At 41.8% G+C, this 21,631-nt stretch overlaps 2 protein-coding genes across 5 annotated transcripts in view; one reads left to right on the forward strand and one right to left on the reverse strand.

The window, feature by feature from the left end:
* LOC126568742 (pericentrin-like) overlaps nt 1–10,921 on the forward strand; it is a 37,880-nt gene extending 26,959 nt beyond the window's left edge. For both annotated transcript variants that reach the window (XM_050225280.1, XM_050225279.1), the window contains 2 exons: nt 4,617–5,288; nt 7,508–10,921. In XM_050225280.1, the coding sequence (XP_050081237.1) occupies nt 4,617–5,288; nt 7,508–10,921 (4,086 nt within the window). The remainder of the gene's footprint in view (nt 1–4,616; nt 5,289–7,507) is intronic.
* Nucleotides 1–21,631, reverse strand: part of LOC126556046 (digestive cysteine proteinase 1) — a 283,799-nt gene that overhangs the window by 165,414 nt on the left and 96,754 nt on the right. Inside the window, exon 5 of one of the 3 annotated variants that reach the window (XM_050211215.1) lies at nt 7,765–7,778. The exons of the other annotated variants lie outside the window; for them this stretch is intronic. The gene's annotated coding sequence lies outside the window, so the exon portion shown is untranslated. Of the gene's footprint in view, nt 1–7,764; nt 7,779–21,631 lie in introns of those variants that run through there. 3 annotated transcript variants of the gene reach the window in all.

Below are 21,631 nucleotides of genomic sequence, written 5' to 3' on the forward strand. Positions count from 1 at the left end.
AATTTCAAAGAACGCATAGTTACTTTTTCCGGTAATGCCGCAGCAATAATCAAATGTAGTTGTGGGTATGAGGTGTACGAGAAACAGAGCGAAAATACATCACTTTTAAATTTGAAATCAATCACTTTGTGCCTTGGGATCAGAGCATGTGTTGAATTTTCATATATTTGGCATATAATGAAGTTTGGTATGAATATATTCCGAGAGATTGTGCATTAAACGATATTGGTAAATTAATTTTGACTTTTTGCATTTTGCATGGGAGCTAAGAAAATTAATAAACATATTGATTTCTAAGAAATATTATAATGCAGTGTTCTGGATCAGGGGACTACAAACTACAGCCTGTATAGCTCTGTGATGTGACCTGCAGAAACCCTATAACTAATTTTGATGGATGTCTAAAAACGGGATAAAAATATCAGTTATCGGAACGCACAAGAATCTTAAAATGTTGCAAACTTAGAAGAAAAATTTCCATGATGTTTGACGACCAGTATGGAGTATTGATCAAATATTGATAACATTTGATTGCCCTAGTTGTTGAGATTTGTTGAATCGTTAGCATTAGATGCTGATTTAACTGTTCTTGAATGTTTAAGATTCAGTCCAAATGTTGTAAAATAGTCCCTTTGAAAATTTCTATCGCTTTTTACTACGTCCAATGAGGGTGACTCCATGTAAATTTATATATTTTTGATTAGCTACACAAGTGGTGGATTTTGTGTCATACTGATCCAAACCTAGTGGTGGGAGCTCCGGAGTGGATTAATGAATCCACCGAGACTCCGACCTATAAAAACCAGAGTATACTTCGGCGAAAATTCGGTGTAAACGTTGGAGAATACTTGGGTAATCAATTCAAAACCTTCTGATTCAAAACCAAAATCGAAAACGATTATTCCAGGGTAATTGCTCCGAATTACTCCGGAGCAAACTCCGTAATGACCAATGAGGATTTACCCTTCACTATTCAGACAACCTGCAAATGACAGCAGTGTCCTGGATCGTAACGCTTTCCAAGACCAACGTAAAAAAGAAAATGAAAAAAAAAATAATTCCTTTTGGTGAGGCTCCCTGTTGACTTGTTGAAGACATTCACTGAGCAAGGAACAAGAACCCCGGGCATTTTTAAGCCGTCTGTTTTGCTGAAATGTGAAATGCAAATCACGTGCCCAGTCACATTCCAACATTGGTTATTCGGGGTTCGATAACGTCCGGGGAATCTCCGCGCACTGCAACACACACACTTAAAGAGAACGACAATAACATCCGGATATTGATGTACAAAATGTCAAGATGCGGAACGTCTTTGGTGGTTCAAAAAGGTCGAAGATAATGTTAAGCTTTTGCAAAATAAACATTGCAGCCGATTGTTGGGACGTACAAACAGGACTAAAAAACTTCAACAATAGAATTTAAAATAGGTTCAATAGAGAAATATAATCAGATTTGAAAAAAGAAGGAAAATACTCAAGCAGCAGCGTACTTCGCTTTTGTAGAAGTATTTGAGGCTCCAAGTTGTCGGAGAAGGATGCTCCCTCATCATCAAAGTTCATGATTTGGTACGGGTAGATGGTTGGCGTTGAATGAGATCGGCTGTTACCATAGTGTGTAAATGGGTGCGAGAATACTGGACAGCAGAAAGCAAAGCCAACAGTGAACGCCGTAGTTCCAAAACGACGAATGAAAGTCACTAGACTTGGTACCCTTGCCCGCGCTGCTACGCTCCATGGTGAATGTGCATTAAGATATAAGCAGTTCAGTGGAGTGTTGTTGCCGTGTTAAAAATAGCACCCCCTTGCGCTGGTGCTGGAGTATCGTGTTTCGGTGTGTCGGTACGGTGTGGCGGTCCAATGTTTCCGAGTATCAGTCCGGGCAGCAGTAGCGGCAATAACAGCAGCAGCGGAGACAGTGGCATACTCACCACGCTGAACGGTGCAGGTTTTAAGAAGCTTGGTGGTGGCTTGATGGTGGAGCCTTTTGGAGTAAGTATCGCCAAAGGCAACGCAGAACGCAACATAGAAACGAATCGTTTTAAGGAATCGTTCAAAAGATAACAAAAATCGTTGCCACCAATGGTAAAGAAGCAGTGTATGGATAGATGGTGGTGATGATGGTGGCTGAAAAGTTAATGATAACGACGAAGTATCTGTCTATCTTCTACACGGCTCGGTCAATCCAATTAACATGCCAAAAATAAGGCCGGTAACTCTGTTGCCCAGCGCAGCTTTACCTTTTTGCTGATTAAAATCACGCCAATCTTCTTATGGCGCCTCTTTTGTCGGGTGATTTATCCTTGCGGTCGTCACGAAATGAATTTGTAATATTTTTGGACGCTTGTTTGTGGATGAGCGATACCTTTTTCTTTAGGTCTGTAGTAATTAAGATTCAGGCATTCATCTTTCGATTTTGTAATTGAGTGAAAGGTTAAAAGGTAAGTCAGTATCTACCGGAGAACGTATCTGCTGATCAATATGGAAATTTATTTATATTTATGTAGTCCATAAAAATCATTGTCCACATCGGAAATTTATAGAGACGATACTTGACAAAACCTACCGGTAGGACCGGACTGACTAACCAACTACGTGGTATCGGCAGTCTAGAAAGCCATTTCGATGGCCGGCATGATCTTAGAGGTCGTTAAGCCAAGAAAAAGAAGAAGAAGACCTGATAAAACCTAGAATTAGACAGTGATATAGTGTTAACAACGGGGTGTGGCTAGGTGGTAGAAGTGACAGCAGCTCTGTTCTTCACACGGCAGGACCCGGGGTTCAAATTTCATCCGGATTGTTCCCCCGTAGTAAGGACTTAATTATCCAACTATTAAGATGGCCTACGTGACCTTGTTGGGTCGTTAAAGTTAAGTAGATATTGTCAACAAATATGGAATTGATAAAAACAGTCGTATATAGACGACTCAAAATTCGAAACAAATCGGATCTGCTCCAGTTTTTCAGTCGTTATAACGCGTTCAGAAAAACTCGTTATGGTGAAGGCTATCATTAGTAAAAATTAAATTGTGAAATAATCCTTATCACGCAAAACTTATGCTCATACAAAGTTTAAGTATATATTTTTATCCTGCAATATTCTTCCAAAAATTTTAGTTTCTGATGATTGGTGTGGATGGGAGTTGATACCGATCCTATCTATGTATTACTTTTTCACCGTACCAGCTCATCAAACGTAATAATAGATTACAAGGAAATGCAAATAATAGGGCGCGGCGAGAATAACTTTAGAGAAAAGCGCAAGCGAATATGAAAACCTTGACTATTGGTATAGAAACACCCAATATATGAGCGAATCAGCAAAAAAAAAGCTATGGGAGTGTGTGCAATTGATATGAAAAATGAATTTGAGAGGCGGTTTATTTTTTTCCATATTAATTGCACGCGCTTCCATAACTATTTTAGTTGATTCTGTATCTATTTTTGCTGATTCGCTAATGCATTGGTAGTGTTATATCGATGATTTCATATTTGCATGCGCTATCCACTAAAATTGACTTGCCGCACTGTATCATTTGCATTTCCCTGTAATAATTGTGCAGTACACACATTCAGTGCAAAGTTAAATTGTTGGATCATACAGCAGACAGTTATATCTGTCAGAAGAAACAGTGTTTAAAAAAATTCTCTACACTTCATTAAAGTGTTTAACTAAAGATTAATTCCTTTTATTTTATAACTTAAAAAATTGCGTCATGTACCTGTTTTTAATAAATTTTGTTTCATGTCAGTGTTGAAGCAAAATAAGCAAACAAATTTTTTTTATGTATTTTGTCTTGAAACATGCTTGATGATTTAAAGGTATATCGTTTGCTATTTTGAAGGAGCGACAATGATGTTAAAACCTACATCGTTATCACTCACAATAATTCACAGCCTGTTGTCAGAACACTGAAACCACGAGTTTTTTTTTGTTGCACGGCGATATTTCTACCACAACAACCCTTGATGCCTTTCGACGGACACAAGTTACGGCAGAAAACTTCTGATCAGTTTACATTCGTTATTTCCGGATCAGAATTGTAGTGTCGATAGCAAAAAAAAGAGAGGGATGCTCTTTCAAGCCAAACCATCGCAACAATGTAGAATTTAAATCTGACCCCGAACGTATTCTAGGACATCTACTGTAGCAGAATGATGAAAGGGCATATCTCCATGTCATAATCAAACGATACCATCTATGCCGTGCCCGTAAACGACAAGTCTCGTGGCGCAGTTTCTATTTGCAAACGGAATGTGAACTACACCGCTTCCCTTTCCGGTTGCTGTTCGGCATCAGTGCATTGGGCGTATTGGGATTTGTAGTACACCGTATCGTATCTTGAGTTGACTGATTGTGTTCACTCGCGCCTGTGTTACGCTAACAAAGCATGGAAAATACCAGAACACATAACTCTTGGGCAAATGGGAATTCTGGGGAGTATTACTGATTGCTAGAGTAGAACACTGAATCATTGTAAGAGTGTTAGGAGATTTTTTAATTTATCATACATGCTGCTCTATATATTTTTAAAAGAGATATTATTTGGGTTTGATAATAGATTTGAAATTAACTAATAAACAATTTCTATTTCATTATCTAATCTGTTTCCAATGCAGGAGCTTCAGCACGAGCGCGATGTACTGCAGGAGAAAATGTCTGAACAATCCTTGAAGATCTCATCCCTCCAGACGAAACTGGACGAGCAGCGATTACGCGCCGAAGAACTGCACCGACAGGGCACGTCCCAGCTTACGGTAAAGGTTCATGATCTGCAAAACGAGTTGCACAATCTGAAGGAAACGCTTCAAACGCGTGACAAACAGATTGTCAATCTGAAACAGTTCCTCGAGAACAGTCAACAGGCGATTGCTCGCCAAGAGAAGGAGCTAGCGATGAATCAGGCCGGTGCGGAACGTAGCCAACACGAGCAACGGCTGGAGGCGGAACTGAAAGCGAAAGAAGAAGAGATTCGCGTACTAAAGGATCGCATCAAGAACGAGATGATCAATAAAGCGGCCCTGCCGGACCTGATGGAGACGATACTGGCGGACAAGAATGAAGAGATTGATCAGCTGAAAGAACGATTGGTACAGTGCCAGCAGGGGGCGATGGATCAGGCGGATGCAAATCCGCGTAATGATGGCGCACTGGCGAAGGATGATGACGGAGGACGAACGCTGAGTGATGTCGTTTCGATAACCGATTGTGACGAATCGGACATGGTGATGCGAAGGATGCCAGAACAGAACGCAATGGGAGGCATCTTGCCGGCACACAGCATTCCGATGGTGAGTATGGGTGCGAGTGTCTAGCGTGGCAATAATGCGCGCTTATTTGGATACTATTCCGGTGCGAATTGTACCGATTGTTTGTTGTTTATACTAACACATAGTTGTTTTGAACTCTTTCTGCTACTGCAACAAAAAAAAAAATCGTGTGGATCGCCGGTCTTCTACGCACACACGCGTGTATTAATGTGAGCAACATATTTGTGTTCTTCTTTTTCGCGGTACGGATTTATTTCGATGCAGATGTTCCTGACCGACTTCTGTATACTGACGATAAAGGTTACGATTGCTTCCGAGCGAGACGATATTTATTGCGATTGTGCTATGCTTTCTCACATTTCGCTCGGACACGGCCACCATTGACGCAGTCGTTGTCCGGTTCTAAGCAACCAGAGTTCCTATTTCTGGTTGTTTGCTAGCAATTGTTTGTCACACTATCAACCGTGCATAATGTTGTTCATCGCTAATGCGAAATTCGATAATTTCTCCATTCGATCGTAGTTAGGTAGTTGTTGAGCTTTTCGAATCTCAGTCGCTGTTAATTGGAATACGCACTCGTAAAACGTTGACCGCTCGATACGTAGAATGGATTGATAGGAAACGCATTCACTTGGTTGGATAAATATTTTTTTCTAATCAATTTATAGTATTTATTTTGTGTTATTATTTCCATTCATACTTTTTCGTATTAAAACAAGTGTTCACTTGTGTAAAACAATGAGCAATGACGTTTTGTTCTAGTAAATTAAAAAACATGTAACATTACAAGGGATCTATCCGATTCGATTGGGCAAAATCATCTGCTCTCAAAACAATAGCGACATATTTCACTTGCTCTCAGTGAAGTGTCGTATTCACGTATGCATTAAAAAGCGATTTTTTTCAAATGCATCGTAAAATAAAATGATAAAATTACTGCAACCTATCAGTTTGCTTTGTTTTCTGTGATAAATTTTTACTTTAAGAAAAAAATCCAATCTTTTCCTCATCATCTTGCGGCCAGTTGCCAGAGCACTTAAGCCATAAGTATCAAAACATAATTTGTTGACTTTTTTTGGTTAAATTTTCTGTCGCCTATTTCATCAATTCTTTCCATGACTTGGACCATGCAATCATTTAGATAGATTTTCCCTTTAAACTGATCTAGAAAATGGCGATTGGTACTGGGGCACACTTAGGATGGCTACTTGGAATCTCCCAGAACCCCCAGGCCAGAATCTGATAGATATTTGTCCGATCATATTACCATATTTTTAATGCATACATTAGTATAAGAGTACTGTATTAAAGCATACTATTTGTTGTGCTTACCTTAATAGTTGATTAGTTTGCCTCATCGACTGAAAACCCTTATACAATTGGAGACATTAACCTTTGTTTCAATGATCTCCTACCCGTGTATGTTTTGCATATTTGTATTTCAATAACATTTAATCAACTTGAAACTTTTGCGAATGCCTAAAAACATTTTATTTATATCATATAGCAAAAAAACAGATGTTTTATGTTTTTGAATCATATTTTTTATTGACTTTTGAATTAATACGCCTTTTTTCTATAACCACCTACCCAGGATTGTATTTTGTATGGGTGTTTTTATTTGGACGTAGCTTGTATCTTTGGAGCTTGTATCTTTTGATCTGCTCGTCATATTTGTATGAATATTTCAAGAAAGAGGAGAATATTTGCTATCGATCGAATAACTCTTAGTTCAGAATTTTAAAAATTCTTTTTTATTTTTCACCTCCCAAACTGTAATCTCCTTGCATCTACGATAAGCAATTATTCCAGAGTTTTTATTTGAAAACTAGCAATCTTTTTTTTTATATATTTGTTCAGTTTAATACATTTAAAAATCTTTTTTTTTGTAATTTTTTTGTTTGAATCAGCCGTAAAAGGTTCTTCTGTAAGGCTTTTGATGTGCAAAAATTCAGGACTGTTCATACTTTTTCATGCGTATTGTTGTTCTATCATATTTGATACCTCATCTTTGCCTTTATCTCATTCGATGGTGGTTTAACTTCTAGGTAGAAATAAACAACAATTGCACCATCTTGAAATTGGTCAACAATTTTAGATCCACCGTAATAACGTTGTCTTAGTTAAAGTAGTTAATCTAACCAAAAATATGATTGCAAATCATAATTTGAAACTAATCCCTTTGTACGCATGTTTTGTGCATACTTGTGATGTTTGTTTGCTTATCACCTCCCCACTAGGATTCCGGTTTATCATTGCTTCCGAACCATTCCAAACAATCATCTGTCCCGTTGGGAGGACACATGCTGAGTGGCGGCCATGATTCGACGATGCTCAACTCCATCCCACTTCGTTCGAATTTTTTCCACGACGTCTGTTCAGCGGTCCCTCGTGTGCCGGATCAAACGCGCAGCAGTGCCCCAACACCGGAGTGCATCCCGCGCCAGATCGACTTTTCGCTAGCTGATGATGGATCGCCGCAGCTGCTCGGTCGTCTATCAGCTCCCGCTGCTCCACAAATGTTGATGTTTTTCGGTGCCAATACTACGGACATCGGTCCAAGATCTTTGGTTCGGGAACCGGCCGTAATTGAGGAAATCATTGAAGATGAAGAAGCGCCCAATATTGTGGTACAATCTGCTCAAGCGCCTATCGCTTCACTTGAAACGAAGACAAACCTTGAGGGTGAGGTAGAATCTTTAAAATTAAGCCTAGATAGGGTAGTGAACGAAAAGAACGAGCAGATCGAGGGTTTGACAGCGGAGCTGCAGGTGAAGGTGGAGCAGATGGAGGATCTGCAGGTTGAGCTAGCCGCTCGAAACAAGATGTACGAAGATTTGATGCACGAGAAGAAAGAGTTACGGGAAGAGGTGGAAAAGGTGAAGGAAGAGCTGTGCCGGCTTGATCAGCAGGCTCATGATATGCAGCGGAAAGATGCCGAATTACGGGAAGCATTGGAGCAAGTCCGGCAGAAAGAATTCGAGCTGGGTGAGGTAAACTCCAAGTATGAGAAGGTACGCCTCGAAATGGAGGACGTTACGAAGGAAGCTACCGTTTTGCGGGCTGAACAAACACGACAGAAGCTGGAGGTAGACACGCTAAGGCAGCAGATTGAATCGCTGAACAAAACTATTGGACATAAGGATGAGCTGATGTCGAAGTTGGAAAAAGATTTGCTAAACTATAGCAAAAATGAAGAAAAATATCTGGAACAGTTGCGTTCGCTAGACTCGAAGGAGACAGAACTGAAAATAATGCAAGGCAACTACAAGGATCGGTTGCACGAGATCGAGATACTGAACGAGGACAATCGCTTCCTGACGGAGGATATAAATCGGTTGAAAAATGAAATCGCCCGCAGTAATAATTCGCTTAGCTCGAACTCTTCCTACGTCCAGGCATTGAAGCAAAGCTGCACCAAGCTCGAGGAAGAACTGCAGGAAACGAAACTTTTGCTGACGGAAAAGATGTTGGCACTCGAACGGGTAAGAATCGATCTGAGCAGTTGCCAGCATGAGTCGGAAGATTTACGTTCCGCGTTAAAGGAAAAAGAAATGATCATACAACAGATCGGCGACGATGGAAACAGTCTTCACGAGGCACTGTCCAACATCCAGGAGAAAATGCAGGAGAAAAACGTTTCGCTCAATGGCAAACTGCGCGAAGAACAGGAGCGTAATGCGCAATTGCAGTCGGAAGTCGAACGATTACGGCAACAGTTGCAACGTAGCGATAACTCGTCCAGTCCAAAACCCTTCTCGGTAGAGGAAATTGCAGAGCAGCTAGAGAAGGAGCTCAACTATTCTGCACAGCTAGATTCGAGCATCCTGAAAGTGATCGAAAGCGATGAAATGAATACGGACGAAGAACGGCAGAGCAGTTCCGGTACGTTGGGTAAAAAGGCTGGGTCACGGAAGCCTTCCGAGTTGGACGATTTGCGGCAAAAATTGCAACTCGAACTCGACAAAGGCAAAAAGATGCAGGAACTGCTCGAAGGTGAGAAACAAAACTCGGCCGCCATCCAGCAGCAGGATGCAGAAATCATTGAAGCGATGCGTATACGGCTAGAAGCAGCATTGGGCAATGAGAGTACGTTGCAGCGATTGCTGGAGGACGAGCGAACTAAAAATGAACGACTTTCGCGGATGGTTGGTGGACTGCAGCGGACAAAATCTTTCGACAATTATCTGCTGATGAAGGGTAAGAGCTCGCCACAGGATGGATCCCCGCAGCGACGTCTTAACCGTAGCAACGAGTTTGAAACGGAAATGGTGGCCCGGTATGAAGGTGAGCTGAAGTTCCTGACGGCACAGAATGCACGCGAACGCGAAAGAACGGCCGATCTGCAGAGAGTGCTTGAGCGTGAACGGGAACGTTTCGAGAGGGAAATTACCGAACGTACCGAACATGGTGAGCAGATCAAGAAGGAGCTAAACCGTGTGCTGAAGGAAAAGGAATCGCTCGAGCTCGAATTAGATCATGAACAGGAAAAGCTGGAACTTGCGCACAAAGAGATCGAAAGTCTGGAAAAGCGTATCGGTGCGCTACAGGAAGCGGAAGCACTACGGTCGGCACGCCGAGAGCGAACCTCTGGTCAGAACTCGCTCGAGTATCAGGAACTTAAGCTACGTCTGGAAGGTGTAGAATTCGAACGCAATCAACTGCGGGACACGGTACAGAGTCTTCGCTCGGAGGTGGAACGACGACGAGTCCGAGAAGCACATCTAACAGAAGCGTTGTCGCGGGAAAATTCTCTCAATGCACAGCACCAAACCCAACAGCAGATTGTACCGGAAGAGTTCCTCAACAAGCTCAAGGATCTAAACCGCATGCTGGAGGCGAATGCACGCGAAAACCAACAGCAAGCTGAAACGGTACGCTTCATGATGGAGGAACGGCGTGCGTTGCAGCACCGCATCCAGGAGCTGGAACGATACAACGTCCACAACAGCGGCGGTGCTCATCATCAGCAGCGGGAAGACCTGGAGGAGCGTGCGAATCATCTGTTCGGGAAGTATTTACGCTCGGAAAGCCACCGGAAGGCATTGGTCCACCAGAAGCGCTACCTACAGATCGTACTGACCACCTACGAGGAGAATGAAGCGAAAGCGCTAGCCCTACTCAATGCTCAGCTTCCGCCCGGCCAGCTGGAAGTGCTTGCCCTGGCGAGTGGACCACGCTCTCTCGAATCTTCCTCCAATCGTTCTTCGCGCCGCAAATCGTTCCGTTCGATCGTGACGGTTATCGTCGCTATCGAACGAATGAAGTATCTCGTCCGCAAATGGCACGGTGGACGAAGGGTTTGTGCGAAGGCCATCTTTTCGCAACCGTTTAGCCCTCGTCGTTCACAGTCAGCCAGCACGAACGTTTGGGCCCGATCACCTGGCTCACACTTTGTGGAGTACGGTACGGCGGCAGGTGGCGGTACTGGTGGAATCGTGCGGATGGAACGTGCCGAACCGATACCGACCCAGATGTTCGGTGTTTCGGCTGGTGGTGGTGGTGCCTTTGCGAGGACACTTACCGTACCGGTTGCGTCGCCAACCTCTTCGCTGCGGATGTCCGTAGACGTGTTGGAAACGCTCCGAGAGCATCAGCATCCACAAGCGCACCAACAACCGCAGTACAATCGGAATACTCAAGGCAATCGATAGTTTGGAGGACGATTAAATCATCTGACCATATACCCTAGGATGACTATGCTGCCAGCACAACAAAGTAGAAGGTAAATATACAAGCACACATCCACAAAGAAAATCATTTCCCAATATTGGACGAACTTTGAGTGGTCCGACGATTATTGGGATTGTTGTTATAAATTGGTACAAAAAGTATTAATCTCCCCCAAAACATTTATACGTTAGGTAGTGATAGTAGTAGAAAGTACGAGCAAGACAAGAAAAAAATACATTTGTAAATTTTTGACAATGATAGTCCTGTATCCGGCCATATTACTAGAATATATGTCAAAAGGCCACAAAGAAAAGAAAAAGATTTAAAACCGTTAAAAATTAAGAAAAGTAAGGTTAGGTTTGTTAGAGATCAGATTTGAATACTTAACGAGCATCGTTCCCAAGAGTGTTTGATAGAGTAATTGTTTTTTTGATCCATGCTAATACGCGATATCGTTGAGTAGTAGTTTTTAATCAACGAAAAGACACACTTGGCCTTAACAATGGTATAAAAGTAGTATTTCCCTTTGATCTCTGTATGAATTGCAGTAATTAGCACCTGTTCGTCCTAGAGTGCTCTATGCAGCACTGTGTTTCTGTTTGTATTAAACGATTTGAGCAGTATTTTGGCCTACAATTGGAGCAGCAACTTAACCGTCAAAATTCAGAAAGATGATAATTAAAATACTAAAACGAAAGCACACCGGGAAACAATTTGTAAATGAAAACAGTGCCTTAAAAGCGCCGTTGCCACTCTCATCGTTCATACTATTGCCGGTTTTCGTTTTGAAAATCAGAATGATTTTTTATTTTACTTTTAAACTTGACTTTCACAAAAAAATTACATGAAATGCCTTAAATGATCGCCATTCAATGTCAGTACTGGCGATTATAGAGGTAAAAATTGATGGAACATACAGGTTTTCATCTGCTTCCTTGTTTCATTTTTCGTTTTTGTTGGTTCAAATCGCTAATTTTGGACCCCATTCTAGGCACCGAAAACCAAAGGCCATCAACATATAACACACAACACAAGCCATTTCGCTACTCAACGAAACCCATCAATCGCGTAGGTGAAATAAGAATGTTTGCAAGGTTAGGTAACTATTTATGAAAAGCTTTCTTTTAATGACGCGTGACGCACAAGACGTGTTTTCTTCCTTATTGATTAGACTTTTCCATCTTTTTTCATGACTATAGTGTAAAGTTAGTTTAGTTTGAATGATAACTAGGTACACGTGCACCACTTTAAAGGAGAAAAAAAAACATTGTAATATACTATGGAGAATGTTAAATGAAATAAGCTGGTAATTTTATTTTTCTATTGTAACCGTAGTGCAATGTCCGAAAAAAAATCAACCAAACATTAATATCCGATGAGTATGCAATGGGATAATCCTTGTAGTTGATGTTTGCTGCTACGTTCCGGAAATTTGCACCGGTTCCAGGTAAACCATTCACCAACAATCATTGAAATGGACAGTAAACTAGAAGCTTTAGGCATACCGCAACCGGCCTGGTGATGGCCGCTTCACATTTACAGCATAAGGTGCAGAGTAAATCAAAACCAGGATGGCGAAAAGGTGAAAAGTCTTACCCCGGTGCACACAGTGGGCTGGTTGGGTATAAAAATCAAAGGTGAGTAATTTGGTAAGTCATACGATAAGTTGTTTTTAAATACTTTTTTGTTTAGTTTGTATTGCTATTAAAAGACGTTGTTATTTAAAAAAATGTTATTCAGCTTTCGAACTTTTTGCCATTGTTTGCCATCAAGAAGTATCGTCTATTCCGTCTAATATTTTGAAATATTGGCTACGAAAATTCAAATCTTCAATTATTATAATGTTTGATATGAGAGAAGTGGCAAATATGGTATATACGTTCAAATGGCATATACGTTCCAAGCTTCTAACGTATTCAAAATTCTCTTTAGACTTGCATAGAAATTTGAATTAAAAACTTCTACTCGTTAACTTGTTAAGCATTTTAAATTAGTATCTACGTATTTAGAAATTATCTGCACATTATTGTTGCAACGGTATCCCAACGGTATCCGATTTACCGTTAATGGTTAATTTACCGTTATTATACGATGTTTTAAAATAGCTTTGAATATTTTTCCGAAAGGCCTAGTACCTGCTCCATGTTGCACTAAACTATTTAGAAAGATTTACCATTTGCTTTATGGTGAGGTATTTACACTAGTCATCTTAACTAAGCAAGAATTTGTAGGGACTACGACATTTGGAAGTCGAATCACAGAGTTCTTCTGACAAGACAGACAAGTAGAATCCGTTTCCAGGAAACTCGGTCTAAGGTTGCAGTTCTCCATCCACGGATGCATCTGATCGCCGACAGGTTTCACTCCACTTGATCATTAGCTAACTCTTGGTTCAAACTCCTTTGCCAAACGCCCTGCTTACACATACCGTCAAAAATAGTCCTTAACACCCGCCGTTTCAAAATGGCGAGTGGATTGTTCCCCGTCAGTCCAGGACTCGTACCCGTAGGCTACCAGACGTATCAGTGTGCGGTAAGTCGTGCATTTCTTGTGTCGTTGGAGTCTTCTGGATGATCGCAAGAGGAATCCGTAATAGGCACTATTTCCTTCTTCGGATTTCACTGCTTACGCTGTCCAAAGTAACGATTGTACCAAGGTAACAGAACAATCTTGAGATCGTCACCGTCAACTGAAATCTCTGCTACCGACCATCACAGAGTTTTGTTGCTGAAAAAGTTCTTCTATTCAAGAGTACGTTTATGACGTTTATGTGGTAATTGCCATTATACACCTATGGAAGGCGGAAAAGTTGGTTCTTTGTGTGCAGTACATACCTACCGATCTAAATTATTCAGCTTATGTTTAAAGCACAAAAGTGGATGAATAAATAATTCCTGTAATAAGATTTATTCCCTTAAAGAAAATAAATATTTTTCTGTCCATGGAGACGCCTGGCGTCTTTATCTTTATTAAAGATATGGAGACGCCTGGTGCCTTGTAGATGGTTCAAGCTTTTATTCTATTTCTGAAGTGTAAATTATTTTTTCACTGATTTATCAGTCCACATTCCAATGCTACTCACAAAACAATCTATAAAAATCTTAAAAATGTGCTCCTACTCGTACAACTAAGGTCATAAAATCTTTTTAAAAATGTTTTTTATTTACAAATTCTACCTTTAATCACATAAAAACAATCTTGTCCACACTGATGCTGATAGTATCGTGACTACGCTCTTTCTTCGTTGGAAGTTTTCATTTCACAAATCCTCATTAGTGTTGTTGACTTTTGGACTTTTATCCTGTCAGCTACCCAGCGTGCTTACCAAACCCATGGGTGAAATCTGTACCGTGTGGCAGAGGATTTGCTTTGACTAACAGACAGTATGCGGTAACGTGTGTATTGTGTGTGTGTGTGTGTGTGTGTGTGTGTGTGTGTGTGTGTGTGTGTGTGTGTGTGTGTGTGTGTGTGTGTGTGTGTGTGTGTGTGTGTGTGTGGGTTCTGGAACAGTAACCCCTCGTGTCGGTGTGTTTATTTGAAACCCCATTTTATGAATCCATATGTGGAAATGAACAAACCAGAACACCCACTTTCTCCAATTCACCCACAGTACATCCCTACTGGCAATGGCTGGGTTGGTGGTTTTTGTCTGAAACAGAACACTCGCCATCTCACCCGGTGCGCGGTGAAAGCTTTGCGCCAAAGTTCTGGATTTAAAATGTAGGCTTGAAGTTGTTGTTGCTGCTAAGGATGAGATTTCAATTCAGATATGGTAAAGTTTTTCGATACAGCCAACGCTTAGAGTTGGTGAAATATTTCTCTATCGAGACAAAGCAGCGCAAGGTTCGTCCGAAGAATGCTTTATTGCCCACATTCCAGATTTTTACCTATAATTTCACGGTATGCGTGCGCGTTGCGTCAACCCTGCACTGGACAAACCGTACATACGAGTTTGTTGTCTGCTGAGCCCCATCAGAGGTGACTTGTGTGGGTTGGCATTCAACAGTTGCGCAAGCACGCCATCGTATGCAGAACCATAACCCTCAGTGGAGTGCAATGTGAACACATGGCATGCTTTGTGGTTGTGGTTTGTACAAAAACCACGCGCGTTGGATTCATTCTGCATTGGATTCGGCATGTTTTCCATCCTGTTGTGCAGAAAATATTTTGAAATTGTGAGGTCTATGTGTGTTACTTTGTGACTTACTTGCCGTTTAGCATATAAAGTTGGGATGAAAAGCGGAAAATGGAAGATTGTTTTTATATTTCAAGTATGACGGCTTGCGCCGCATGTGCTGGTTATGTATATAAGACTAAATTAACGGAGCATTTCCTTTCTGCTTTTTGCTTTATTCCGAGCATACTCGGTTGTCGAGGTGTGTTGAGTGAGTGGTTGATGTCCTGGTCTATTTTGGCTGTTGTTGGTAGATGTATTACCTGTTGATCCGATAGTTTTGGAGCGGATCTTGTATTGATGAGGGTTGAGTATTTTCAATTTGGCTGTTGTGGAATGTTGTGGCTATTTTGTGGTGACCTTATGATATGCGGGTCTGGACTGTAACAAAAAAGGAAAGTTATTTTAACAGCACAAACATGGATTCGCTCGCGTAGAGTGTTCTCCAGTGCAGTCCAGCAGTGACATTCCACGCTCAATCTCATCAGCTTGGCATTCAAGAATGATCGAAAAGTTCCATCGCCCATCACCAAAGGCAACTTCGCTACTCTCGAGAATATACCCGCCTAACCCTCCCGAACACAATGCCAAAACAACCAATTTTTTTACGCCAATGTTGGACTAGATTGGAGTACACTGTACTGCGGAATATGCCTGCCTCCTTTTTTATAGTAGAGTTGAAACTGTCGTCGAATACTGCTATCTCGTCAACGGATCATCCGTGGCCCTATAAAAACACTGAAGACATAGTTAACACAACCTGTAACAGAAAAGGATTGTTTAATTGTAAGGATGATTTGTAAGGAGAGATTCGGAATCATAGGAGAAGACCGTTGTCTCTGGCGAATCGGTGAATGATCCTCATGTAGGGGAGGTCACTGGGGGCCAACACTTCTCTAATTTCTGTATCCGGTCGTCTGCCGATATTCTCGACTGCGCTCAACAATTAGGGTCTTGCGGCTTGAAATTCCACGCAGGACCACAGAAGGTGATCCACCATCCAGGTGATCTTCAACGCTGTAGATGAGCATTCAACGCAAAATGGTTCGACATCAGTCGCGACATCATTCGTATGAATGCCTGGTCTACAGAGGGCCCACCGACCCAAAACCGCAAGGAAACTTGGGAAAAGATTGAGGTAAGGAAACGTCCGAATTTATCCGCCTCCCACATGCTCTGCTGGCGAGAGAGGAAAAGTTGCTGCGGAAAACGAAGGAACTCTTGGACCGAGTTTGGTTGACGCCTGTTTTAACCAGTGAGTCTGCCTTCGCATTTTTGGGAGCGGGCCATAATGTGAAGGGACCCAAAGTAGCGAGATCCTAAATGCCTTATGGAAAATTGAGTCAAGTAGTTTAATAATTTTGATGGCAAGGAAATCCTAACTCTTAACAGCGGAGATCTCAGCGCTTCAATAGCACGAAAGTCATGCTGCTATCATCTATATTGTGTGTTAAGGCCTAAGCTACACCACGCTGCTCATACGACCTAGGCTCCACTTCCACTTCCATTCCCTTTTACATCCTCATACGTACTTTAAATTTCCCCAGAACATAACGTACATAAGTCTCTGGATGCAGCAAGATCGGATGTAAGGAAGATGCGCCGAACGTAAACAATTCGCTGGAATTAGGCTGCTTACGCATCGTTCGGGATGCACATCTTAGACGGCGTGACTCTTCCGTACATTTCGGCCTCTCCTCACCCAACGCAACTAATTTGCTTGTCAGGATATAAGGGTAAAGGATATAAAAGGGAATTAGCAGCTTAACGAGCCAATTCATATTCTAAAGTCGTAGAGAACAGTTCCTTTAAATTTGGCTTAAATTTTTTCGAATACCAATCACATTGTAAATAGCGCTTAAAAGTGAAGATGGGCAATTAAATGTAATTCTTTTTATTATTTCAAAATTTATCTTAGCTTATGCTTAAATTTGACAACACGGCGCAACCCGTCATACTTAAAATAAATAAATAAATAAATTATATCTAAATTCATGGCACACGAAGATGATTTAAAACGCCAGAAAGTATGCAATTTCGATTACTTTTTTTAACTAATGAGCTACAAATCACAATGACCGTCATAACTAATTGTAAATAATTTGTAATTTATAATTGTAATTGAATTATACCTAAACTAAAATGATACAATCATATGCAAAGTATTTCTTATCTTCGAAAGTATATAATGTCAGTGACCAGGGAAGCTAATATGATAAGATGTAATGATTTGATAAACTTTGAACGATAACACAACGAAGATCATATTGTTGTAATGCTCATTACTTTTCTTCGACCTGCCAAATCCTATTAGGGCTGCAAGCATCACAACAAAGCGATGAATAGACTAACAGCTGTTCCAGTATTTTTTTCTTGTTTCTTTGCTGTATGTATAAGTATTACTGAATGGAAAAAAGGCCCGGGCAAACGAGCTCCCAAAGTGGAGCGGTTTTACAGGACTATCTGTGTCCCGTTTTCTGCCCACACGCGAAACACGAAACGGTCGAGCGGTTGGAAGCGGCGTGTTAAGAGGCGAGCCGCATCTGCAATAGGATCTTCAAATGACGCACATCACATTCTTTGTGTGCGCTTCGCAGTGTGCCGGATGCCGGAGAAGCTTATGAACATGGGATAAAGCCAATCAACAGCATCTAGCCAGCGAACGAAAAAGGCCCGACAAGTGGATGAAAGGCATCAGCGAAAGAAAAATAAGGATAAGCATGAAAACATTGCTTCAATGTTGTTTACAGTGGTACACAGTCAGCGAAACGCCTGTACATGTACCAACCTCAAATAGTATACCCCCAACACAAACAGCGGCCTTAACAACCACTAAACCGGACCGACTTTCAATCGCTAGGAGGAGGCGTTCGGTAAAATTCACAGATTTTCTAACGCAAGCGCACGGTGGTGTCACTGGACGGGACGAGTGTGTCGGTGCGGAGTGTATGAAGGGAGGTGCGTCAGTAAATGGTGCAAGTCGGGGAATTTTCATTCATTACTAGCACCCGGAAGGTCAGCGAGGTTGGTGCGAGCTAACATCGGGGAGCAGACAACATCCGGCGGCGGTTTCGTTGTGTTGTTTTTGACACTTCGTACCGGTATACACAGAGAGAACGGGAGAGAGAGAGAGAGAGAATGAACTCGACCCGGCTCGGATTCGGCACGTTTCTTGGGTGAACAAATTCCTGAGCTTCGAATTATATTGGTGTCCTGGTGGTGGGGAAATTTGGATCCTTCTTCCGAGATACCAGTCACCCGGCTTTGGTGGGAGAAAGGTCTGGGTCACAGTACTACAGATAGAGTATCGGACGTAAAACCGTGTAAAACATAACCTCATACACAGCGTTGGCATTGCCACTCCAGCTGAGAGTGTTATAGAACAGTCAGTAACGAATTTTAGCATAGTGGCATAGGAGCAAACGAGTAGAATGTATTAAAATGTTTTTTGTCTCTTTCTAGGTTTAACTATCTTCCAATTCATGCCGGCCATTTATTTATCACCTTTTTGTCACATATAGGGAACAGACATTAAACGGCTCATCAGCTGAACGTTACGTTATGCAAAGGAATTTCACATGCGGCCGTCCAAGTAGATCTTGATCGTTCGATCGGGGACGTATACGAAGCAACAAGCCAGGCTCTGGATGGATCACAGACGAGACTCGTACTCGTTTCCAAACAGCCCTGGCGGGGACTGGGTGGTGGAGGAAATACTTTGAAGACTAAAGGAGTTCTCTAACCGGGGAGGCTTCCCCTGAGCGACAAGGCCTCGCCTGGCCGACAAGCTACTGCAAACAGCTGTATAACGCTAGCCATTATTCTACCATACCGAAAACATCCCATGGCCAACTAAGCTTTAAAGCTCATGTTGAGACTCTCAAATCAAATCTACTTAGCTTGTATTCTCTCTTAGGAAGCGATGGTTCTCTCTTGAAATGGAAAGTAAAGTAATCCAGAACAAAAACGTTACACTCCATGCAATCCTACAAAACCCAACTTCTGACAGTCTTGCTCCTGTAGGAGCATACTTGTTGTACAGAGGATTCAGAATAAATTCCTCAAAATGTTCCTTAACCTTCCGATAAAGTATCGCACAGTACAACTTCACAAAGAAGCTGGGACCCTCCTTATCAGGAAAAAGATTCAGAAAATTCTGAAGAACCTTACATCTAAACGTCTATCATGCAATTAAGGATAATTCGAATTTTGTTCATCGATGAATAGGCAGAAGAATGAATTCGGTTGAACAGAATTGTGAATTTCGGATGGACGCTGCAAATAATTACCATTTCGTTTGGTGGATTAATACGGAAGAGAGTGAATTTATTATTCGTGCCGGTATTTATAATATTTGGTTGAGTGCCTCTGGCACTCACTGTCTGAAGCGTGGGGAAACTTAACGAAACCGATCGTTCTGTCTTTTTCCTGGTCGCTGTCACTGGCGTTGTGTAAACATCGGTACATAGTGTAAATATTGTCTTGATGTGAATAACACAAGAGACATTAGATAGATCATATAGTTTAAGCAGTTATTAGTACAACATGTCATGAAGACAGATTATTTGGCCTTCCGCTACTAGCGATAATATCTGGTTCCGCAGAAAAAAAACATCCATGAAAACATTTTTTTGTAAGAATTAAAGCTACAGAAATTCTTCTTGGTGGGAGAAAGGTTTGTAAAGAATTATAAACTGTCCATGCAGCTTTATCGACCAAGTAAAAAGTCTAAAAGTGGCTCCATCGTCCAAGGAACTTTGTCAGCGAAGAAACATCAATTTTTAAAACCAATATTTAAGGAGGAGCCTCATTTTGTATAGGGAGGGTATTTTGTATTGTGCAGGGAGTGTTGTATGCAAGGACACCATGGAGTTCAAACTACTATTTATAATTGTCTCATTGTGTGTGTCACGGTGAAGTGTGTCATGTTTGCTGACTACATGTGTTATGCTTGCCGTAAGACGACAAGCTCTAGATCAAGATTTACAATTTTAAAAGGCCAAATATTGCTGGATTGCTTGACGTGAATTTTCATCAGTAGACAGCCCTAACGAGATTCGATCCCCGGTTATGAGGAGACCGGTACGATCAGTTCTATAGCAGAAAATCACTATATTAGAGCTCCACTGTATCCCAGCAATCATTAGCGCCTAAAAGGAATCGTCACGATTGTGTCCTTGTTAGATCTTCAAATTTTATACAAGATTCTTGATAAAGTAACTCCATTGTTGGCTATTTTATTAGGCGCTATTTTTATTATTACAGATTTGCCTTACACTAATTTTGAGCCTTACTGTATAATATGCGCATTGGCAAAAATCTAGAGAACAGCCTCCCGTGGCACGCTACGATCATTTACCAGCTGGCGCTTGGTTTGGACGGACGTTTCAACGTACGGTTACTTGTAAGGCCACAACAAACCGCGCATTTACACGGCGAGGCTTACAAAGAGTGTATTACTTTCAACGCCATCACAAAGTGAGAGAGAAAGAGAGCGAGAGAGTATCGGGTTCGTGTACTATTCGGTATATCCCCCAGGACGCCATTCGGAAAAGCTTCCCCATTTAGCGAACTTTCCCGAAAGCTTGTTCGATCTCGTCCATCTGTTTGTCTATCGCTCCAAGTAAACGTGTGGATTTCAGTGCATTTCGGTTGCTTGCGCTGTACGGAAGTGGATGTGAGTTAGAAGCCTTACTTGCAGACTCCATCCAAAACCCTACCATGGGGGACAGTGTGTGAGTGTGTGAATTGTTTTCTTTTTCCTTGGGTGACCTGTGAATAACAGCCGCAAGGTTGGTGTAGTAACGGGTCGGATAAGAAGACGCGTAGCTGTTTCTGGTACGATAACACCTTTATCGCGTCCGATGTAGTGGTCCTTTTGGGTGACATACTGTTGAGGAACCTGTCGCCGTTTAGGTGAAAGTGCACAGCTGGTAACACTGGCTGGTGCATTGGAGGGTAAATATTTACATCCACTGCACGACATTCCTCATGAAGTGTCTCGTCGAGCAGAAGATGCTCGTTTGGATCTGTTTAAATAATCAACCATTCCGATCTGCGTGAATGTGTCCAGTCCTGCAGCTGGTCGCAAGTGATGATGTAACAAGAACCATGTGCATGACCGAAACGAAGTGTTGAGTGCAGTGAAACGGAATGTAAAAACCACACACCGAACCTGAGCAAAGTTCCTCGTGCAACCGGACACACCGTTTACCAAGTGGTATCAGTTTAAACTCATCGGACAAGAGCTTCACCAAGGAAACAGCTGTTTGGCTTAAAGTTCAACCTCCCGCGGAGATCCAATTGGACCTTCGGATCACAAACTACGCCATCAGAGCAGAGCACAAAGCACAAAAGAGTACCACAACTACCGGAATCAACCTCCTGTAAAAGCATCGGTTATTTGAAGCAGGGTGAGTAATGATTAGCTTTGACGTTGAACTTGCTTACTCCCTTGACTTGGACTTAAACCACGGGACCATAATTTCCTGTACGAGGCCTTCGAGACGTTGCCTGT

The sequence above is a fragment of the Anopheles maculipalpis genome, chromosome 2RL (assembly GCF_943734695.1).
Source record: "Anopheles maculipalpis chromosome 2RL, idAnoMacuDA_375_x, whole genome shotgun sequence".
NCBI classification, from domain to species: Eukaryota; Metazoa; Arthropoda; class Insecta; order Diptera; family Culicidae; genus Anopheles; species Anopheles maculipalpis.